At 50.0% G+C, this 23,675-nt stretch overlaps 1 protein-coding gene across 1 annotated transcript in view; it reads right to left on the bottom strand.

The window, feature by feature from the left end:
• Positions 1–19,524, bottom strand: part of SLC43A2 (solute carrier family 43 member 2) — a 57,779-nt gene extending 38,255 nt beyond the window's left edge. The window contains exons 1-4 of the mRNA XM_049782653.1: positions 19,317–19,524; positions 9,394–9,601; positions 7,385–7,440; positions 4,201–4,277 (exon numbers count right to left, since the gene is read on the bottom strand). Coding sequence (XP_049638610.1) covers positions 4,201–4,277; positions 7,385–7,440; positions 9,394–9,601; positions 19,317–19,476 — 501 coding nt within the window. The 5' untranslated portion in view covers positions 19,477–19,524. The remainder of the gene's footprint in view (positions 1–4,200; positions 4,278–7,384; positions 7,441–9,393; positions 9,602–19,316) is intronic.
• Between the last annotated feature and the right edge of the window lie 4,151 nt (positions 19,525–23,675).

Raw genomic sequence — 23,675 nt, 5'->3', positions numbered from 1 at the left:
TTTTAATTTTGGGTCACACTAGTCGATGCTCAGGGGTTACTCCTGGGCTCTGTACTCAGAAATCGGCCTGGCCGGCTCAGGGGCCCATATGGGATGCCAGGATTCGAACCACCATCTGACTTGGGTAGGCTGCGTGCAAAGCAAACACCCTACCACTGTGCTATCTCTCTGGCCCCTGGGGGTTCATCTTGAGATAAAAGTTTAAGACAGGGCCCGGAGAGATAGCACAGAGACATTTGTCTTGCAAGCAGCCAATCCGGGACCAAAGGGAATCCCAGAGTCCCATATGGTCCCCTGTGCCACAGGAGCTATTTCTGAGCAGATAGCCAGGAGTAACTCCTGAGCAACCGCCGGGTGTGGCCCCAAAACAAAACAAAACAAAAATTGTTTTTTAAAAACCTCGTTTTGGGGGCCGGTGAGATAGCACCTATCCTAACCTGTTTGGTTTTTTTCTGAAGTCTATTTGTTGGGGGCCAGGGGCAGCACAGTAATTAGGGCACTTGCCTTGCACATAGCAGACTTCTGTTCAATCTTGGGCACACCATATGGTCCCCTGAGCTTCACAAGGAGTCATACCTGATTGCAGAGCCAGCAGTAAGGTCTGAGCACAGCTGAGTGTGGCTCCAAAACAAAAAAAGAAAATCAAAAATATTATCTGTTTTGGGGCCAGAGAGACAGCATGGAGGTAAAGCGTTTGCCTTGAATACCGAAGACCTTTCTCGTCCAGGCCAGGTGCCTGCATCCCCTTCCAGCAGGCAGGTCTGTAGGTTTCAGGACAGCGGTGAGGAAAAGACTCACAGCCAAGTCCGGAGACATGAAGCTTTAATTATAAGGTCCTAGTCACCATGTGTGGCTTCTAAACTAACCTTTTAAGCAGCCTCCCAAGCTGTCCTCCAGTTAATCCTAACTCTTGCTCTCTCCATGCTGCCTACTTCTTCTGAGGCTTCTTGCTGACTTTCTTTGAATCTCCTGAATGCCCTTTACACCCCTCAGGCAACCCCTTTGTTACCTTCCATAGACCCCTCCCAGAAACAACTGGTTTTATCATCAGGTAAGATTAGACAGAAAGTTGGGACAGGGTAACATCTCCCGCTTCTGTGATTAATAAACAAAAGAAGGGGGAGTGGAGAGATAGCACAGAGGTAGGGTGTTTGCCTTGCACACAGCTGATCTAGGACCTACAATGGGTAGAATCCCAGCATCCCATATGGTCACACACACACTGCATTTGGGATGAGCACTGAACTGTGAGTAACTCCCAATCAACTTTTAGCATGGCTCCACAACCAACAATAAATAAATGAATAAAAATAAAAATGCAACAAGAACACAAAGTAACTCTCCCTCCTCCCACCAGACACCATGCACCTAGCATTCCCATATGTGGTGTCACCCACACCTAATATGGCCACCTTCCACCTGGCTCCTGCATGCAGGATGCTGTGCCATGTCCTTCTCGCCCAACACAGACTTCCCGGAGCTCCTGTAGTCCCTAACAATTCTTCCGTGCCCCCAGGACAAAGTGAACAAACCAAGGCCTAAGCAGGGGTTAGGAAGCCTCCAGGGCTGGCCTGGCTACTAACTCTTCACCAACAGGGCAGTGATCATGGAGCTGCCAGTAACTCTGCAAGGTCCTCACCAGCAGGCTCAGGTGTCCACGCACAACAGGATTCCTGGAGATGGAGCTCAGGACCTGAGCGCACCGCTATCTGCAATCCTATCCACAGTTTTACATGGGAATGTCAAAGAGATAATACAGCAGGTAGGGAGCTTGTCTTACATGTATCCGACCAGGGATCTATCACCAACACTACACATAGTCTCCCATGCCCACCAGGAGTGATCCTTATGCTCAGAGCCAGAAATAAGCCCTGTGTGGCTCCAATAAAGAACAAAACAGGGGCCGGCGAGGTGGCACTTGAGGTATATGCCTTGCAAGTGCTAGCCAAGGAAAGATCGAGACCATAGTCCGATCCCCCGGCGTCCCATATGGTTCCCCCCCCCAAGCCAGGGGCAATTTCTGAGCGCTTAGCCAGGAGTAACCCCTGAGCATCAAATGGGTGTGGCCTGAAAAACCAAAAATAAAAGAACAAAACAAAGTAAAAATTTTAAACATGGTGGGGCCAGAGCGATGGTGCAGCAGTAGGGTCTTGCATGCGGCTGACCCAGGACGGATAACAGTTCGGTCCCCCCAAGCTAGGAGCGATTTCTGAGTGCATAGCCAGGAGTAACCCCTAAGCATCACTGGGTGTGACCCAAAATCGAAAAAAAAAATGTTTAAACATGTGAACACATACACAATGAAATATTACTTGGCCATAAGAAAAGATAAAATCATGCAATTTATGCTACATGGAGGGACCTGGAGAGTATTATTCTTAGTGAAGTTAGAACAAACATACTAACACAAAATAGTCTCTTTCATATGAAGGATAAAAAGAAACCTAATTGTGGAATAACAAATGCCCAATGGAAGGGGCCTGAGCAATAGCACAATGGGTAGGCATTTGCCTTGCACACGGCCAACCTGGATCAATCCCTGGCATTCCATATAGTCCCCGAGCCTGCCAGGAGTAATTTCTGAGGCACAGAGCCGTACAGGAGTAACTCTGAGTGCCAAAGAACATGGCCCAAAAACAAATAAACAAACAAAAGACCCAATGGAAACAAAGAACATGAGAACTGTTAGCCAATAGAAAATTCTCTGGATTATGGGGCCAAAGATAGTATAGCGGTAAGTCATATTCCATGCATGAGACTTGCACAATGCTGACCTGGGTTCTATCCCTTAGCAGCCCATATTCCCATATCCCCTGAGCCCACCAGAAGTGATTCCTGAGCACTTCCAGGTCTGGCCTGAAAACATAACAAAAAAAATAAACCAAAAAGGGGCCGGGCGGTGGCGCTGGAGGTAAGGTGCCTGCCTTGCCTGTGCTAGCCTAGGATGGACAGCGGTTTGATCCCCCGGCGTCCCATATGGTCCCCCAAGAAGCCAGGAGCAACTTCTGAGCACATAGCCAGGAGTAACCCCTGAGCGTCACAGGGTGTGGCCCAAAAACAAAAACAAAAAAATAAATAAATAAACCAAAAAACCACTCTGCATGAAGGAGCTGGGGATAAGACAAAGACTGATGGAAAGAAGCATTCAACCAGAGGAGGTGGTGCTGAGAGGTGATAAAGTGCGATGTATGGAACCCTATCAGTAACAGTACTATAAGCAACAGTGCAAAAGCTTAAAAAAAAAAACCACTCCTTTGTAGGTAGGTGGGAGACAAATAGGAGGAGGAAACTGGTGGAGGGAAGTAGACACTGGTGAAGGGATTGGTGTTGAAACATTGCATGCTTGAAACCCAATCATGATAACTTTATAGTTTCACGGTGACTGAATAAAAAACCTTTTGTTTTTACATAGAGGAACTGGTCAAACTATCCTTCTGGATGAAACCTCTCTTCATTGGACCGCACTGGTAAAGGCAGACTCGGTTCTCTTTAACTTTCTCTCCTTTAGCCTGTACCTTCTTGGGGTCTCTGACACCTCGAGAGATCACTTGTCTTGAATGTATCAAATACTAGGTTCAATCCCCAGCACCCAAAAAATATATCAACCTAGATAACCTGAACCTTCTTCCTAAGCTTCTCCCAGCACAAAAAGAGCACATTCTATTGTGTTCTGGTACAACCAATAAGAGATGCTTTGCATCTCCAGAAAATATCTCCCTGCCTGGAAGAGATCTCTGTGGCCCAGCATTTAGAAAAGGAGATGGCACCTGATTGTTACCAAGTGGCAAAACACCTGCCTGGCAAGTGTGACCTATATGGCCAGTCTTCAGCACCACCCTGCAACGGCCAGGTGGGGGCAAAGCTGATTTCAAGGGAGGATTGTTTTTAGGTTGCATTGTTAGCTAGAGCTGTCATGGAGAAGGATAGAAAACAAAGTAGACCACAGCTCTGTTCTCCCTGCTTCTGTCTTCCAGGGCACATGACTTCCCCAGCATCTGTGCCAAGAGGGAGAAGGACCCGCTCTGAGGGTCCTTGCCCAGCTTGCCCACAGGCCTCCCCAGCTTTGCTATTGGACCATTGACTTGGGATGTCCAGGCAATTAAGTTCATGAGAGGCAAGGAACTGGAAGTCAATAAAAAGCAGCCCCAAGTTCACAAGCAGATTGCAGCATAGAAAGGCTCTGTTGAACTCAAGACTTACCGTCAGTGAGGTGAAAGTCATGCACATCCCACCGAAGCCATTCAGAGACAGGGCGATGAAGATGAGCACAGACAGGGCTAGAAGAAAACAGAAAGCTTGTAAGCTGGGGGCCAAAACTCCCATCAGGTGTGGATGTCAAATAAACAAACACAGCTGAATGAGGAACAAGCCACCAGTTAGTCCCAAACCCAGGGGATCCAGAACAGCCTCTCAGAAAAGGTATAACCCAATCTTTCTTTCTCACCAATACAAATGAAAAGGGACTTTTGGGCCAGGACAATTGTACTGTGGGTAGGACACTTGCTTTGCACATAGGCAACTTGGGTTTGTTTGATCCTGGTACTCCATATGGTCCCTCAAGACCTGCCAGGAGTGATCCTTGAGTGCAGAGCCAGGAGTAAACCCTGAGTACTGCCAGTTACGGGTTCAAAACAAATATAAAATAAAATAAAAAAGTTTCTTCACAGAAACTATAACAGGTAACCCCAAATCAGTAAATGAGCTTGGCTCAAAATTTTTTTGTTGCTGTTTTTTGAGTCACATCTGGTGGCACTCAGGAGTTACTCCTGGCTCTGTGCTCAGAAGTCGCTCCTGGCAGGCTCCAGGAACCATATGGGATGCCGGGAATCAAACCAAGGTTGGCCATGTGTAAGGCAAACATTCTACCACTCTGCTATCACTCCCGCCCCTTGGCTCAGTTTTTAGTGTACCTCAAGTCTTACTTTGGTGTTTAAAAATGTTAAGTTTAGTAGATGTCTTCACTAGATCAGGGGTGGATGGAGAATGCCCATTCTTCTGAGGCCTGTGCCAGGTCTTTATGTCAATGTTCAGAGTGTAAGGTTCCATTGCACTACAAGATTTGTGTGTTCCTATCTCTATTAGATAATAACTTACTTGTATGTATAGTATTTTCCCGTTTTAATGTGCCTATGCAAACAAGAAATAAAGCCACGTGGATATCAGAGTATATGGGAGCGTAAGAACACATCCAACAATACCCATGACTTGGTTCAAACATAAGCATTAAACTGAGGGACTCTTTCATCAAATTCCCTTTTGGAATAGTTGGGGGGGTGTTAAATTCAGGGCACCACTTGGTCTGTGACTTAGGACTCTACAGTACTTAAGTTAAAAAGGGTAAATGTGGAGTAATGATGATAGGGGGTAAGAAAGTTAAAGAGAAAAAATGACTTTCGTAGGTATGTGTGAAAGGGCAGAGTACAAAATGGACATTCTGTATACATAAAAACATAATTCAATGATAGTGAGTACTATTAATGGATCTTGTGTGCGCGGGGGCATTTTGAAAATATAGACTGGTAAGAGATTAACAGTGACTGCTTCATGAAGCTGGGAGGCTGGAAGTTCAGGGCCCCCACCCAGCCCCTCCCTAAGGAGCCGAGTGGAGAATGGGGAAAAGCCTAGAGTACCTTCAAGCTCTGCCAAGGGACCCACCTCGCTGACTTTCCCAGGCATGTGGCCCGGGGAAAGCCCCTACCGCTGCTCTGACATCGACCTACTCAAAAGAGACTTCCCTTAACACTGAGAAGACTTAACAACAACAATGACCTGCTTACAGGACAGGGCTTTCTGTATTGCCCCTTAATTGTGAGGTGAAACTAGCGGATATGGGCCCGGAGAGAGAGCATAGCGGCATTTGCCTTGCAAGCAGCCGATCCAGGACCAAAGGTGGTTAGTTCGAATCCCGGTGTCCCATATGGTCCCCCGTGCCTGCCAGGAGCTATTTCTGAGCAGACAGCCAGGAATAACCCCTGAGCACTATAAAAAACAAAAACAAAAAACAAAAACAAACAAAAAAAGAAACTAGCGGATACTCCACACCAGCCTGACTTCAATGTAGGATGTGCAGATTCCAGGATCTTTAATACAAAAACCTGATGCCAACAATAATTGAGACTACGTGAAAAATAAAACTGTATTGGCACTACAATGACTTGGATTGAATAAACTAGTTAGCCTGGAGCCTAGAATTGGTCTTATGCCAGGAAACTTCAGGGGTAAGGTCTCCTTGTATTTAGACCAAGGCTTTTCCTTTCCATGTCCCCCATATTTTGGTGGGCCTATGCAAACAATATTTGCCACTCTTAACACTGTTTTTACTGTGTTCTTTTGACTCTAACCCTTAAAAAAAAAAACCTTAAACTTTTGATGTTAACTTAAACTAATATGCATGTGCATGAAAATATAAAAAAAAATACTATGCCTTCAATGTTTAAGGAGTCACATAAATCTCATGTCTTTAGATTGCTTTGTGTACTGCTAAGAAATGTTATAATGTACTACAATCGGGGGACTTGTGGACAAAATAATTGTACATGGGTTCTGCCTTATTTTTCTTAATGTTCTTTGTAAGTTCAATATTTAGGCGTCAGCAAGGGGATTTCTTTTGAGAACTCTGTTTATGGGCGATTGTCCTTCCACTATAACTTTACCTTCTCCTCTTTGCATCATTGTTCTCATAATTAAAAATTAAAAAAATTAAAATTAAAAAAATGTTAAGTTTAAAAGCGTTTTAAAGTTTAAAGCTGGAGTGCTACAACAGTGGTAGGGTGCTTGATTTACAAGGAGCTGACCTGGGTTTAGTCCCCAGCATCTCTTATGGCATGGTCTGGTTCCCTGAGTCCATAGGAGTGATCCCTGGACACAGAATCATGAACCTGCTGCCATGGAGAGAGATCAAAGGGCTGAAGGAAATGCCTGGAATGTAGATGGTCCTAGGTTTAGTACCTGGCACAACACTGCCTTCCAAGCACCACTAGATATATTTTTGGTGGCCCTTAATACCACTGGGAGAACCCCTCCCCTAAATAAGTAAAGTGCTAGCTGGGATAGACGGAAGAAACTCAGCACACAGCTTTCACATGCATCCCTGCAGCTGGACTGGTTCTATAATCTGACTCTCAGGTTAGCATGAGTGAGGCCAGGTCTGGCCAACTGACTTGCTTTGATGAGAAAAGGGGTAGGTTGTACACCCTGGGCGTTTGTTGTCCATCTCAATCTCTTACCCAGTCCCCCATTTGAAAGCAGAGCCTGGAGAAAAGGACTAACAAGTTAGTGTTCCACAAATACTCAGTGAGCATGGGACCAGCAGAACTTCCCAGACAGCTTCCTGGGCACCCCTCCCCAAACCCCAACAAAAGGGCAGAGAAAAAAGAATACTCACAGTCCGGGTTACTGGCGCCATAGGCAATAAGCAAGCAGGAGACAGCAAAGCAGGCACTAAAATAAGCAAAATAACATATTATTTGAGATTTTTATTACATAACTTCTTGTTATTGTTAATGCTATTATCATCTGTGGGTTTTTACTAAGTGTCTAATGCTTTCAGGAAATTTACATATATGAATGCCTTTCATTTAACATTTCTAAAGCATATAATTGGCTCACTTGGACTGGTGAGGAAAATAAAACACAGATTTAAAAAAAAGAACTTAAATTTGCCAAAGCCTCTGAGTTCCTAGTTAGTTAGGCTGGGATTCAGGCCCTAAAGCCAGGTCTGGTAAATACTGCACTGACCCTCCCAGGCCCAGATTGGAGAGAGCCAAGGTTCTAAAGCCAGAGGGCAAGATCATAACCTATTTTCAGATTCCTATGCCCAGTTGGCATCAGGGAGATAAGTGGCAGCTCCTGAAAGCCCCTGCTAAAACTGTATAGAAAACAGATATCTTCATCAGCAAAGTTCATGGCCCCACCCTATTCTCTTCACCCTCTTGGGTCTCACAGCAAACCTCTGCCTGAACATTCCCCACAGAACTGAGAGCAGCAGTTCTGGCCTCACAGGTCAGTTGCCAGGGAATTCACCCTGAGGCTGGGTATGGAGCTTTATAATCAGGGAGTACATGATCTACTAGGGTGGGAAAAAGACTGGAAATTTCATTTTATAGTTTGTAATTCTGAGTCACTTTATCTGATGTTTTGTATAGGTTATTGTAACACATGAAACATTAAAAAGGTATACTAAATTGAAAATTCTATGAGTTTATAGTGGATAGTGGTTATTATATTTTCAAAATCATTTTTTTCTCATGGAGGTATGAGGTCAAAAACACTGAAAACCAGGGAGGGGATTAGCTTAGTCATGATGTGATTGACTTACATGTGGTCCTGAGTTCCAGAAAAAAGAAAAAAAATACATACACCCTTGAAAAATGTGGGTGTGAGACTGGGGATTAAACCCAGGTCTGGGGCCGGGCGGTGGCGCTGGAGGTAAGGTGCCTGCCTTGCCTGCGCTAGCCTAGGACGGACCGTGGTTCGATCCCCCGGCGTCCCATATGGTCCCCCAAGAAGCCAGGAGCAACTTCTGAGCGCATAGCCAGGAGTAACCCCTGAGCGTCACAGGGTGTGGCCCAAAAACCAAAAAAAAAAAAAAAAAAAAAAAAAAAAAAAACCCAGGTCTTAGATATGAGGCGTATGGGAACCATTTTTAAGAATTTTGTTTATTTTTTGGGGGGTAAGACCAGGCAGTGCTCAAGGCTTATTCCTGTCTCTGTGCTCAGGGATTAGTCCTGGCTCAGGAATCACTCCTGGTGGGCTCAGGAGACTATATGTGGTGTCAGGGATTGAACCCAGGTTGGCTGTGTGCAAGGCACACCGCTGTACTATTGCTCCAGCTCCCAAGTATTTTTTTTTTTTTTTTTTTTTTGGTTTTTGGGCCACACCCGGTAACGCTCAGGGGTTACTCCTGGCTATGCGCTCAGAAGTTGCTCCTGGCTTGGGGGACCATATGGGACGCCGGGGGATCGAACCGTGGTCCGTCCAAGGCTAGCGCGGGCAAGGCAGGCACCTTACCTCTTGCGCCACCGCCCGGCCCCATCAAGTATTTTTTTTTAATGAGGTCATATGCAGCAGTGATCAGGGGTCATTCCCAGTCAGTAGGGTTAAGGGCACTAGGTAATGATGGGAATCAAACAAGTCACCATATACAAGGCAAATGTCATAACCTCAGTACTATCTCCCTGGGCCACAAAACCAGTTTTCTTAATGACAAACATCTCCAGAAATCTTAGCACAGTGTAAAAGTAGCCACTGACTTAGCAGCAGACAGAGCAGGAACCTCACCATGTGGGATGGGCTTGGGGGCTTCCAAGTAGACCAACAGCAGTACCAGAATTTACTACTGAGTAAAGGTTTATCCCCAGGGGTACCCCTGCCCACCCCCAGCTATGTACTAACCTGCCCAGCAGCCTCAGCTTCCTGGGGCCATACTTATCCATGACGATGCCCAGGGGAAGAGTGATGGCACTGAGCAGGAAGGAGCCCACAGTGAAAGCCAAGTTTAGCATCTCGTCCTGGGCGGGGCAGCTGAGCCAGCCATTCATCCAGCTCACCTCCTCCAGCTCTGGCGATGCTGTACCCCCCACTGAGCTGTTGGTGACATTCTCTGTGGAGAAGGAGGGAGAACTGATCACAGGGACTGGCAGGGAGGCCTGTGTACATACTGAGTGCACCCACAGGGAAAGGCAGAAGTGATCATGGCCCATGCAAGGGCTCAAGCTAATTATACCCTCTCATTTCCAAGTAGGCCCCGCTGTCTGGTCCACAACCTAAGGGTGATAATGCAAAGGTTCTTAACTTTTGTGGGAGTCACAGAGATCTTCCTGAAACTAATAAAGAAAACTCTATCCCTGCTCCTCAGAAAAAAACACACAAAGGCTTGTCCATAATTTCAGGGCTTCATGCTTGAGCTCTAAAGAGGTGATCCAAGTCTAAATGGAGGGATACCCTAGAACAGAGGTGCCACTGCAGGACCTGGCTGGCTAGAACCTTTTCAGCTAGGGTGGTCATGGAAACAGACTGAAGCAGAACTGGGGAGGCAGCACCCAGGCCACCTGGGAAGGATAAGCAGCCAGGACCCCTGCAGGATATGGTTTCTGTAAAGACCAATAGATGTCCTTGATAGTCCTCATGTCATCTCCTCCAGGGCATTTCCATCATGCTGACCCCACATGTACTGCCCCATGGAATTCCTGCTTGGCTTTTTATTTATTTTGGTCTGGGCAACACCCAGTAGTGCCCACAACTCACTCCTGGAGAGGACTGGAGAAAGATGGGGTGCCTAGGATCAAACTTGGTTTAGCCACAAGAAAGACAAAGACCTAACCCCAAGTACTATCACTCTGGCCCCTCCTGGGGGATGGGAAGGAAACTGGGAACACGTAATAGCAGGAAGTGTACACTGGTGAAGGGATGGGTACTGCAACACTCTGAAATTCAATCATGAATAACTTTGTATCTCACTGTGACTCAATTTTTTATTTTTTTGGTTTTTTGGACCATAGTGATGTTCAGGGGTTACTCCTGGCTAAGCACTCAGAAATTGCCCCTGGCTTGGGGGGACCATATGGGATGCCAGGGGATCGAATTGCAGTCCTTCCTTGGCTAGCGCTTGCAAGGCAGACACCTTACCTCTACTCTAGCGCCACCTCATCGGCCCCCAATTTTTTATTTTTATTATTTTTATAATATCTTTATTTAAGCACCAGGATTATAAACATGTTTGTAGTTAAGCTTCAATTATAAAATTAAGCAATTTTTTTTGGGGGGGTCACACTTGGCAGCGCTCAGGGGTTACTCCTGGGTCTGCACTTAGAAATTGCTCCTGGCAGGCTTGGGAGACCATATGGGATGCCAGAAATCAAATCAGGGTCTATTCTGGGTTGGCTACATGGAAGGCAAACATCTTACTGCTGTACTATTGCTCTGGCCCCTTAATCAATTTTTTTTCTTGGGGGGGGGGGTCACACCGGCAGCACTCAGTGGTTACTCCTGACTCTATGCTCAAAAATCACTCCTGGCAGGCTCGGGGGACCATATGGGATGCCGGGATTTGAACCACCATCCTTCTGCATGCAAGGCAAATGCCTTACCTCCATGCTATCTCTCCAGTCCCAACCAAGTTTTTTAAAGTGTTGCCTTATTTCCTTATTTTTTTAAATTGGGGGGGGTAGAATGGGGAGAGGCTGGACTACTCCTAGAGGTGTTCAGGAGATAGTCCTAAATCTGTGAATCACTGCTGGTGGGATTTAAGGACCATGCTTAATCCCCCCAATGCTGTGTGTGGTGGGGGAGAGAGAGAGAGAGAGAGAGAGAGAGAGAGAGAGAGAGAGAGAGAGAGAGAGAGAGAGAGAGAGAGAGAGAGAGAGAATGTGTGCGCGCGCTCGTGTGTGTGTGTGTGTTTGTGTGATCATTCTCATACAAGTACCTCATCCTCTGTAGTGTGTGTGTGTGTGTGTGTGTGTGTGTGTGTGTGTGTTTGTGTGATCATTCTCATACAAGTACCTCATCCTCTGTACTCCCTCCCTCTCTGGTCCCAAAGAGATAGGCTTTTACTTGTGGGAGGTGCAGTTTTCTTCCTCTTCTTATTAGGATCAGTGTGTGGCTGTCCCCCGTGGCAACGCCTTTGCTATAATCTCAGTTTTTAACAGCCCCTCCAAAGTCCAGTCAGGGCAAACAAAGTGCTGTGGCAGCTGTGGGTGGAAGGGTGGGGGACACCCAGCTGCTAAGGAACTGTCTCCCTGTTGGCCAGCTAGTTAAAAGATGCTGAGTAATACTGAAGAAAGCCTGATTATATGCGCGGTCACCCACGGAGAGGCGGGAAATACCTCTCTGCAGATAGGCCCACGCCTCCCCAGCGCAGCCTTGTGGCGCCAAGACCATAAAGCTGAGGTCTGCAAAGGGATGCTTCAAGGTCACAGAAAAGCATGCACTTGGGATGAATCATGCTCAGGCCAACCTTTAATCAGCAAACTCCATTAGGGGCATGCTGATTGGGGGTAAAGTGCCACGCTACAAGTCTGAGTTGCAATTTTCCTTCCTCTACTTCCTACTTCATAGAAACTCGGAGATGTGATTTCATCTCACTCCATCTCAGTTTCTTTAACTGACAAATGGGCATAATGTACTAGGACCTACAACCTAGAGCTTTGGAATATAAATGAGAAAATGCAGATAACATCCTGGAGCTTACACAAGCATAGAAAGTGACTGATAGGGGCCAAAGAGATAGCGCAAAGGTTAGGTCACTTGCCTTAGGCTGCAGTTGACCCAGGTTTGAATCCTGTACACCAGATATAATCCCCAAGCACTGTCAGGGATCATTCCTGAGCACAGAGCCCTGGAATAGTCCTTGAAAGAAGGGGCTGTGGTGAAAGTACAATGGTGGGGCACCTGCCTTGCAAGCCAAACCTGGTTTGATCCTCCCCCAACATCCTTCCTGAGCACCACCAGGAGTGATTCCGGAGGGCAGAGCCAGGTAAGCCCTAAGCATTGTCAGGTGTGCCCCTCCCCTGGAAAAAGGAGGGAGGGAGAAAGGGAGGAAGGAGAAAGAGAGAGAGGGAGGGAAGGAAGGGAGGGAGGGAAGGAGGGAAGGGAGGGAGGGAGGAAGGAAGGAAGGAAGGAAGGAAGGAAGGAAGGAAGGAAGGAAGGAAGGAAGGAAGGAAGGAAGGAAGGAAGGAAGGAAGGAAGGAAGGAAGGAAGGAAGGACTTAACAAATCTTAGCTTTACAGAGATGATTGCTGTTATCTGAGGTTGAGATAGGGATATACCAGGCCACTGGCAAGCTACAGAGCTGTAGGCAGTGCCCTAGAGTGGGGCTTCAGAACAGTGACAGTACAATCAGTCCTAATAGGGCTGGGGCAGAGCTGTGTTCCCTGTCACCACAGCCAGTGCCTCTTCAAATCCCCTCAGTTTATTAAATGAACAAAGACAAGGGTTAAAGAGTCACAAGAGAAGAAAGAAAAGAGGATATCTGGAGCCAAGTTGTGGAACCAAACTGAAGATAGGGGGGTTTAAGGAAATATTAGACAGGTTAACCTATGAAGTCACTAAAACAAAATCTAACAAACTAGGTAGTGCAATGGGTAGGGCACATGTCTTGTAAGCAGCCAATCAGGTTTAATCTATGGCATCCCATATCATCCCCTGAGCAACATCAGGAATCCTGTTCAGGATTCCTGAACACAGTCAGGATTCAGTCCTGAACACTGCTGGTTTTGACCCAAAAGCTATAAAAAAAAAAAAGAAAAGAAAAACAAAAGAACCTAACAAGCCAGATACCTTCCACCCCCACTTCCACCACATTTTTTTTTCAAATACAGCCCAACCATGCAGTTATTCAAAGGACAAGACAAATAGGGCTTGAGTGGCACTCCTTTCAGAGCAGAACCAAGGAAAATACAGCTACTTTTTGGTTTGTTGGGGGGGGGGGCACACCTGTCAGTACTCAGGGTTTACTCCTGACTCTGCACTCAGGAATCACTCCTGGAGGGATCAGGAGACCACAAGGAATGCCAGGGATTGAACCTCAGTCAGCCATATGCAAGGCAGGTACTCTACCTACTATACAATCGCTCCAGCCCCAGCAAAGGTACTTTTGGAGTCACACTACCAGGAGAGTCAGCCAGCCAGAAGTGACCAGCATGGGGGCTGGAGCAATAGCACAGTGGTAGGGCATTTGCCTTGCACGCAGCTGACCCAGGATGGACCCGGGTTCAATCACCAGCATCCCACATGGTCCCCCGAGCCTGCCAGGAGTACTTTCTGAGTGAAGAGCCAGGAGTAACCCCTGAATGCCACTGGGTGTGGCAAAACAAAAAACAAAAAAACAGAAGTAACCAGCACTGAGCAAAGTGGTTGCTCAGGGTTTCAGCATTGTACACTGGTATACAGACAGAAGCAAAGCAGTACAGGTGTGACAGCAGGGTGGGTGGAGAGACCCCAGTCTCAGTGCTGCTGAAGCCAGGCAGGCCCTGGAAGCCCTAGGGGTCACATTGAGCCATGGTGCTGGTTTCCCAGAGAACTGCAACTAAACCACTAAGTTATTGGTGTGTTCACCTGTGGAAAAGGTAAATCCCAGGCAAGGCCCCCAAGTCAGATAGAGTTGTAATATCTCAAATTATTTCCAGATCATTCACTCCAAAAAGTAGATGGTGGGCCTAGTGCTCATGAGAAGGGGTTAGGCAGTTGCCAAGGGAGTAACGACTGGCCCTGTAATCCCTGGATATGCCTGCAAAATCCCGCCTATGACATCCTACCTCCAGGCAGGGATGTCTAAGGCATAAAGGCCAGCAGTGGGTCTGGGTGACCTCTCAGAGCAATGTCACAGTGTCCAGCTCTCCTAGAGAAACTGGAATTTTCGAAGGCAGGGCTCTGTTGGTAGTAAACAGCTCTACCAGTGACCCCACCTCTAGCATGGGACCAAACACTTCCTCTCTCCTCACCTGGGTCAAGAGACACAAGCAGAGAAGTATCCAGGAAGTTCCAAGCCCAGAGGTATCCCTCAGCCCTCACCTGCACCTGTTATGAAACAGATGCCTCCAAAATGGGCAACAGGAATGGCCTGGCCTGGTCCTGCCTGAAGGGGAAGCTGAAACCCAGCAAGGAGCTGGTGAGGCCTCTGTGCCTACAGCAGGCTTAAGGCTGCTGAGGAGGAGACCAGGAGGGCAAAGCAGAGAACAATGCCCCACTGTTAGGTCTTCACATAGAGCACTCACACACAAGGTCTTGACCGAGAAACCAGGGGAGAGAGAGGAGGATGCTGTGACCCCATTCAGGCTCCCCTGACACCCCTGGGTCAGAGGAGGGTCCTCCTTCCCCAGGGAAACAACGAGAAGTAGAGTTTCCAGATCAGACCAGCTGACAGGACAGTGCTTAAGAAAGCACAGGGCAGGAGGCCCCTGAATTCCTGAGCAGACGCTTGGCCCAGACAGACACAAGCCCCTGGACCTCCCCTGCCCCAGGATCTCCTGTCTCTGGATTCCTTGTCTATCCGGCAACAGGAAGCAGAATCTCAGTCCAGCAGGGGGTATGTAGGTAAGAGGTCACCCGCAGAAAAGAGCAAACAGGAGGCAGGACACAGCCGCTCACAGGGCTGCCTAGAGAGGCTGAGCCTCCCACCCGGGGTCACAGTCCTTGGTCTCTAGGCACCCTTCCCCCCAACCTAGGACTCCATCTCAGGTCTCAGAAATGGCCAGAGGCTAAGGTGAACCTGAATCCAAGTGGTCAGTGCTGCAAGGTTCCAGCTTTTAAACTTGAAGCTGTGATGACCTTGATTACCTGGGGAGGCAATTTCATGCTTTCTTTTTCTTTTGTTTCTGAATTTGGGGCAACACCCCAGCTATGCTCATGGCTTGCTCCTGGCTCTGCATTCAGGGATAACTCCTGGTGATCTCATGGACCATACCAGGTGTGGGTGAGTATACTGCTGGCTGTGAGCTTCAGGAAGGTCTCATTCCTGCGGAAGTTTGGAGATGTTTATGTGGTCCTGGGGATCAAACCTGGGTTGGCTTTGTGCAAAGCAAGTGCCCTACCTGCTGTACTATCACTCCAGTCCCCTTATCTTCTGTTAAATTTCAAATAAACGAGGGTAGAGACAATAAAAACCCATGGGCACAACAATAAAAGTGAAAGGTGGGTTTTCAGAACTGTTCGATGACTCACCTTAGCATGTGGGCGAGAGTTAAAAAGGGAAGGTCCTGGGCATTAAGGGATCAATCTGTCCTTACCTGGTTCCTGATCCCTACACAGCAGCAGCCAGGCCTGGCCCTGCAACCCTGTGTTCCCTCTCTGTTCCCTCAGGGCTCAGGGCCCAGTCTCTGGTTTTTAGAATTGTGGGTAGGGTCCAGCTTCCCCACACCACCCTTGTCCCCACCACAGGCAGGGGACACAGATGAAAGTGACAGGACAGCACAGAACCAAGGTCTGCCTTAGAGTCTAGAAATGGGCTAGAGTTCCCTAGGCAGGTGCCAACCCGTCATGTGCAGAGTCCCCCCACCCTGTGCCACGCCTAACCTGACAAGCTGGCTTAGCACCACCACCTTCCTTGTCTCCAGTACTTCTTCCTGCCTGAGGATAAAGTCTTCTCCCCCAGGCATCACTCAGGGCCTACAGGCTCAGGCCCCTTCCTGCCTCACCCATCATCTCCTACCCTGCCCAGCCCTTCTTTCTTCTTCCTGCAATGAGCAGTTTGTCACTGGGGATCTCAGCCTCCTCTCTTCTGACCTGCCCCTCATCTCCTGCTATATTTCTGCCTCAACAGCAGAGCAGTCCATCCGCCCACCCAAGTCAGATTCCCACTGTTATCTCTCGCTCCTGGCACCCTGCTCTCTGCTGGAGCCTAGCCACCTCCTGAAATTAGATAGGTCTGGCTGAGATTGCTTATTTGGATGCTGGCAAACTGCAGACTAAGGGCCAGGGCCAGGTCTGTTCTGGGCCTCTGAAGAGTGCCTGTACATGTATTATCAAGGGGAGAGCAAAGAGGAGAGATGCAACAGCCACACACACACACACACACACACACACACACACACACACATCCCCCAGCAGACCCTGTATAAGTAGGTCACTGGATGACAGAGAACACGAGCAAAGGGGTCAGATGTGGGTGTGACACTGGCCACGCTGAGGCCAAAAGGAGAGTACTGGGAAAGCCCCCATTTCTCCCAGGCTGGGAACCCAGTTGGCCTTCCTGTCCTAGGACGGGGGGTGGGGGATAAAACCCTAATGCACAGCCCTGGTCCCCCAGTCCCAGTCAGCAATCCTGACTGTCCACAGAGAAATAGGCTATTCTTTCCTTCTCCCACCTCATCACACTGGAATATGAAACTGTCTGTGGCCAGCTTCTGGCTGGAGTCCCAAGAAAGAGTTCTGAGAACCTTTCAACAGGTTCAGGCAAATTTCCTTTAGAGGACAAACCAAAGCATCAGTCCTTAAAGCAACAACAACAAAAAGCTGACACATTTGCGTCTGTCTCAATCAGCTGTACATACTGTCTGCTTTTCACATCTCTGATTTAATCAATTTCATAAGCTGCTTCAGAATTGCTTCTCTGCAATTCAGCTGTCCAACAAGCTTGAAAATGTAAGGTCTAAGCAGAAACCTTGACCTTAAAATCTGCCTCACATACCCAGTTGGAAAAAACTCAGGGATTACTGGACCCAAGAGGCAACAGGTTACATAGACTCCAAGAAGCAAGGAGCAGGGAGGCCAGAGATAAGATGCAGAGAATCAGCAACCCTGCTTAGAGCATGCTGGCTCAGCAGGTTCACTCGATAGGCAGAAAAACCAAAATCAGAGGCAAGAGCAAAGGCACGTGATAAGAAGTTGATATTCAACCCACAATCCTGACCTTTCACCTTCACTTTGGTTTATAGAAAGGACTGGCAAATCTCTCAAGGAATTAAAGACCAGCTCAGCACTGTGTTGGCACAATTTCTGGTATTCTTAAAAGAAGGAAGATGCCAAGGCTAAGGCAGCATCGAAGTGACTAGTCCCAATTCTGCCACTAAACCAGTAGACAGTCTGTGGGCACATACTGGGAATCTGATCTTCCCACACCCATTGTTGGTGTATGTGTCGTCCTGTTCCCCCCCCCCAGCCCCGAAAATCTGACTTTAATATTCCTCCAGACTGGATGAGATGTTAAAAGTTTCCTTTGAGGGGCCCGGAGAGATAGCACAGCGGTGTTTGCCTTGCAAGCAGTCGATCCAGGACCTAAGGTGGTTGGTTCGAATCCCGGTGTCCCATATGGTCCCCCGTGCCTGCCAGGAGCTATTTCTGAGCAGACAGCCAGGAGTAACCCCTGAACACTGCCAGGTGTGGCCCAAAAAACCAAAAAAAAAACAAACCAAAAAACAAAACAAGTTTCCTTTGGGGATGACGCTTTCTTCCATTTATAAGCCCTCTGTACTGCTTGCAAGAGCCCATTGGGAGGCAAGAAGGAAGAGTTGAGAAGAGAAAGGGAGGAGAGGCTGGAGGGAAGTGACCAAACTCTCTCTGACCTGTTCCTTCCAGGGTCATTAATCTTCTAACATCTGTGGGGCAAAGCACAAAAACTCATTCAAGGAACAAGGTCTGAGGGACCTTCTCCTCTCCCAGCATTTCTTGCTGATGTGAGGAAAGGTCTGCCAAGCACCTTTAAGTCTATTAGGAAACTGCCTGAGAGGCTAAAGGCTAAAGGCTAAAGGCTATAAATGATATGCTCTGTGCCCTCGCCACAGGCCCTTCCTTTCTCCGGCACTTCACCTCCCCCACCAGGTTTCCCAAGAGGTGGGAGCACTCAGGAAATCTCCTGGAAGATCAGAGCAGGGCAACAGGGAGATTATACCAGTTACAGGCAGTGCAAGCAAGCCCGCAGCTTTCTCTTCCCCAAAATACGAACTTTAGGAAGACAGAAAGGTCCATAGCGATGCTTGGATTACCTCCATCAGATGGATGGGGTGGCTGACAAAAGGTGCTGGGGATGACAATTCATTGAGGTAATTAACTGGAAGAACAGAAGGATAGGGGAAGGGCTGCTAGGCTAAAATTGCTGAGAAGCAGCAATTAGGATTAGGATCCTCAAAGTGGGTCTGTGTGGGTCCATTTCTGCATTTAGCAACATGCTCAGAAAAGGAGCAGTCCTTACAACATTACCATAAATATGCTCAGCCGCTCCCTGCTACACATACACCCAAGCCTGAGAGTCACTGAGATCACTGAGAGGCCTCCACAGCCTGTGAGAGGAAAACCTTAGAGCAGCAAAAAAAATAGGCAAGATTGTCACTGGCAGGTCCAGAAGAGACTCATTAACAGTCTAACTGAAAAATATCTAGATGAACAGTCCTCAGGGCAGGGGGGGGGGAATCCACTCACTCAGGAGTTCCTCTTTCTTATGGGCAGAGCGGCATATTTACTGCAGGCAAAGGATGTGCCAGGCAGCAGCATGTTTACTGCAAAGCAAAGGATGTGCCAGGCTCTGGGAGGAGTTCAGCAAGGAACGTTCCTGTGCGGTGGAAAGAACAATCTGGACTTGGGGGGTGGTGCTGTGTGGGGGGGGTTCTGGATCAGTCACAGATCCCAATTACGTGGCCCTGGGACAAGTCTGATCTGTCTGGGGTGAGCTCGATTTCTTCATCCATGAACCGGGGGGCACAGTGTCATCATGTAGGACGCAGAGTTGGGAGGCGTGATCAAATGAGTTTGGGGCTAACTCTAGGGTGGGGTGGTCCTAATAATAATGTTGGTTAGATCTTTTAAAGCCATGGGTGTCCTCCTCCCAAATCCCACACCAAGACCCGCCTCGAGTTAAGTTCCAAGCAACCCCCACCCCCCAGTCTCACCTGGCTCGGTACACAGGTAGGAGTAAAAGCCCTCTGACTTGAGCATGATGAGCAGGGAGCCCCAGCCCAGGAGGACAGCTGAGAAGAGGAGGTTTTCCAGCACGGCGGTGCAGGCCATCCACCAGCGGCGCCGATGGGCAGTGGCCAGGGTGGGCGCCATGGTGCAACGCGACGGCGGCGGTGGCTCCCGCTTTGCAGCCACCTGCAAAGCACGGAACCAAGACATCAGTCAGTCAGTCAGTCAGTCAGTCAGTCAGTCAGTCCCGGCTCGGCCCAGCCTGGCCCAGGCGGCGATCTCGTTCCAAGGCCGCTGCTGCAAAGCTTGCATATCTAGCTAGCCATCCCTCCAGGGGCCAGGGCTGCAGATGCATCGTTTTTAGCCGAGCTCTCCTGCTCAAGGAGAACGCCCTGGGCCAGAAAGGGAGACTTCTCGGGGTAAACTGAGGCATGGAAGCAAGCGAGGCGTACTGACGGGGGACAGGGAGCCCCGCAGCAAGGGATGGCCTGGCAGAGCTCCGGCGTTTGCAGGCTGCGGTGCCCACTGGGCTGGGGCATGCATTGATTGATTTACCTCCTTCGGACGCAGCCGGGTAGGCGCCCTCCCTTTCGCCCGCCCGCCCGCCCCCGAGCCCCTTCCTCAGCTCGGCGGCCGCAACCACAAGATCAGCGCAGCGAGCGGCGCGGAGGGACGCGGGGCCCGGCCCGGCCCGCCCCCGGCCCGCTCATTGGCCCGGCCGCGCGGCACTCGCGCCCCATTGGCCGCGGCGGAGGGCTCGAGGCGCTGCGGCGGCCACGCGAAGCCCGCATGGGAGCGGCGAAGCCGGTTCAAACCGGCGGCGCGAGCGAGGATCCTCGCGAGGGCGCGAGCGGGCGCCCCCCCCCCCCGCCCCGCATCAGGGCATTACCTCAGCGCGGAGCCCCGTCTCCATGGAAGCGGCCCCCCGTCCCCTTCCCTCCACCCCGCGGCTCCCTCCTCTCGCCGCCGCCGTCGTCGTCTTCTCTCCGCATCCCTCCGTTCCCTTTGCTCTCGGCGTCCCCACAGCTTCCCCCGACACCTCCCCACCTACCTACCTACCCGCGCGCGCCCTCGCTCCCTAAGCGGGCTTGCCCAGCTGCCGCTTGTGGCTTGTGTCACGGGCCCGGCCGGCGCCTTTTCGGCCCCCTTTTATTGCAGCCCTTTTATTTCGACCCTGTTGAGGAAAACACCGCCGCGCGCTGATTGGCTGAGCGGGGCTGGAAACAGACGCCGGCCAATCAGCGGCCGCCGCCCGCCCGGCGGCGAGCAGAAGCCGGTTCCGGCCGGACTCGGGAGACAAACAAGGGAGCTGGGGGGGCCGCGGGGCAGCAGCAGCCGAAGCAGCTGAAGCAGCCGAGGGCCGTGCCTGCCTTCCGCGCTCTGCTGTGGGACACCCGGGTGACGGCGGGGTTGGGAGCCCCCGGGGCGCTGTCCCCCGCCTCCACCCCACTTCGAGCCTTGAGGGGACTCGGAGTCTGGGGTTCGGCGTTGGGCAGCGCCCCCAGCTTCTGCCTCCAGCCTCCCGGGCTTCCCCGGCTGCAGCCCTCACCCTCGCGGGCTACTGGGCTCCCTCCCGCAGGGCTATGGGCGACGCAGAAGCTGTGCCCTGTGGCTACTAAACCGTCTCGCCGCCTCCGTGGCCTCCTGCCCGGCTGCACCCCCCGGCTTTGTGTGTTCGTGCCGGCTCCTACTCAGCAAAAGGGCCTCCTTCCCCACTCTGGGTTGCGCTGGCATCTCTCCTGGAGGACAGGCGTTGGCAACCTAACGGGTGTCTCTGGCGCCCCTAGACTTTATGAAAAGCCCGCTTGTCTCCCCCGGATTGGATCACCCCGAACCCGCTCTTCGGAACCACTTCCAGCCCTTAGACGCGGTGCCCGGGCGTGCCCGTTAGAGCAAGGGCCGTCTGCAAGGGTGATGAGGTGGACAGTGCCAGGCTGCAAGAACAAATCCGGCCTCTCTGCGCGCTTCCAGTCGGATAAACTGAGCAGGCCTGCCTTGAGTGAGAAACGTAACTGCCCGAGCTGGGAAACTGGAGCCCAGGCTCCGAAGATGCGGCACCTTCTGGAGGTCTGTCTCCGCGTGAGGGGCATCTTACCCCCTCGCTGAGGACCGTCGCGGGGCTCCCAGGCACGGCCTTGGAGATGTCATTTGGTCCTGAGCAGGACTGGGCGGGCTGCCGATTGCTCCCCCAGTCCGAATGCGCCCCCTGCCGCCCATAACGCGCCTCGGTGCAACTCGCAATTCGAACTGGACTTGGCTGATCCCCGGTTGAGCCCCTAATGAGGATGCCACCCATTGCAGAAGTTGTGACCAAAAGCGGACTGAAGTCCCTCCCTGCCTCGAGTTGCTGTCCCACACATGATCTCTAAACTGTTTCAAACGTATCCTAAATAATTTATCCCCCACAAACTCGGCCAGTCTCTTAGATATCTACTATCTACCGATGTTCATACTGTGACCCGGCCTTTTTTTCTTGGGGGGGGGGGTCCACACCCGGCAGTGCTCAGGGGTTACTCCTGGTTCTACGCTCAGCTCAGAAATCGCCGCTGGCAGGCTCTGGGAACCATATGGGATGTCGGATTCGAACCACTGTCCTCCTGCATGAAAGGCAAACGCCTTACCTCCATGCTATTTCTCCGGCCCGCCAGGAGCGATTTCTGAGTGCATAGCCAGGAGTAAACCCTGAGCGTCACCGGGTGTGGCCCCAAAACCCAACAATTGGCTAGAGAGATAGCATGGAGGAAAGGCGTTTGCCTTGCATGCAGAAGGACCGTGGTTCGAGTCCTGGGATCCCATATGGTCCCCCGAGCCTGCCAGGAGCGATTTCTGAGTGTAGAGCCAGGAGTAACCCCTGAGCGCTGCTGGATGTGACCCAAAAATACAAAAAAAAAAAAAAAAAAGTTTGTTGAACACCTTGCTGTTAGTAATCCTCTCCACATCATTAAGCTGTATCTTCTAAGATTTTTCTCATTTGGTGAGGGGGCTGCATCCGGTCATGCTCGAACCACATCCTGGCTCTGAGCTCAGAAGTCACTCCTGGCAAGCTCAGGGGAATATATGGCATGCCGGGATTCGAACCAGTCTCTGTCCTGTGTTGGCTGCATGTAAGGCAAATGCCCTACCCATTGTACTATCTCCACAGCCCATCATTTTCTCATTTATGTCCCAAGTACAACTGCTGTTCATCCATCCACCTCCCTCCAATTTCAGACCCTTCAGATCATTTCTCTCTGTTCCAATGAGTCATGGGAAATATAAATCTGACGTTGGCAAAGCTGACTCTTATAAAAATCTTTCTGAAACTTTGTCCTTTGTCCTGTGGGTTTATCCCAATGTGACCCACAAGGGCTCCTCCCCACCAGTTCCTTCCTGCCCTGGAGATTTATCGATGTGCATCATCCTCAACGTTCATCGCCCTCTGTGCGATTGCTTATGGCTTAAGGGATTGCTTATGGCTCCTGTACATAATGTTCTCTCACCTTTGACCCTCATTCTTTTTTTGGGAGTGTGTGTCATACATGGCTATTCTTAATATATAATCCTGGCTTTACAGTCAGGAATCACTCCTGGTATAGCTTGGGGGACCATATGAGTGCTCTATGGATGGAACACAAGTCAGTTGCATACAAGGCAAATGCCCTACCCGCTGTACTATCTCTCTGGCCCCTGACCCTTAATTTTGAGGAGAAGGTTGAGTCATACCCGATAGCACTCAGGTTACTCCTGGCTCTGCACTCAGAAGTCGCTCCTGGCAGGCTCAGGGGACCATTTGGGATGCTGAGATTCGAACCAGCTCCATCCTGTGTTGGCCTCATGCAAGGCAAATGCCTTACCACTGTGCTATAGCTCCAACCCCAAGATTCTTAGATTCTTTTTTTGGAGGGATCACAGCCAGCAGTGCTTAGGGTTTACTCCTGGCTTTTGTGCTCAAAAATTGCTTCTGGCAGGCTCAGGGGGTATGGGATACCAGGATTTGAACCAGGGTCTGTCCTGGGTTGGCCACGTGCAAGACAAACGCCTTACCACTGTGCTATCTCTCCAGCACGACCCTTAGATTCTTTTCTTTGTTTTGGTTTGGTTTTTGGGCCACACCTAATGGTATTCAGAGGTTACTCCTGGCTATGTGCTCAGAAATTGCTCGGCTATGTGCAAGACAAACGCCTTACCACTTGTGCCGCCACTTCGGCCCCTCGACCCTTAGATTCTTAAGGCAGCAGCTCCTATAAGAAGCCTTCTCTATGGGCCCGGAGAGATAGCACAGCGGCGTTTGCCTTGCAAGCAGCCGATCCAGGACCAAAAGGTGGTTGGTTCGAATCCCATATGGTCCCCCGTGCCTGCCAGGA

Source organism: Suncus etruscus, chromosome 1 (genome assembly GCF_024139225.1).
Source record: "Suncus etruscus isolate mSunEtr1 chromosome 1, mSunEtr1.pri.cur, whole genome shotgun sequence".
Taxonomy (NCBI): Eukaryota; Metazoa; Chordata; class Mammalia; order Eulipotyphla; family Soricidae; genus Suncus; species Suncus etruscus.
Note: the sequence above shows the minus strand (reverse complement) of the source record. Positions and strands in the feature narration are given on the sequence as shown.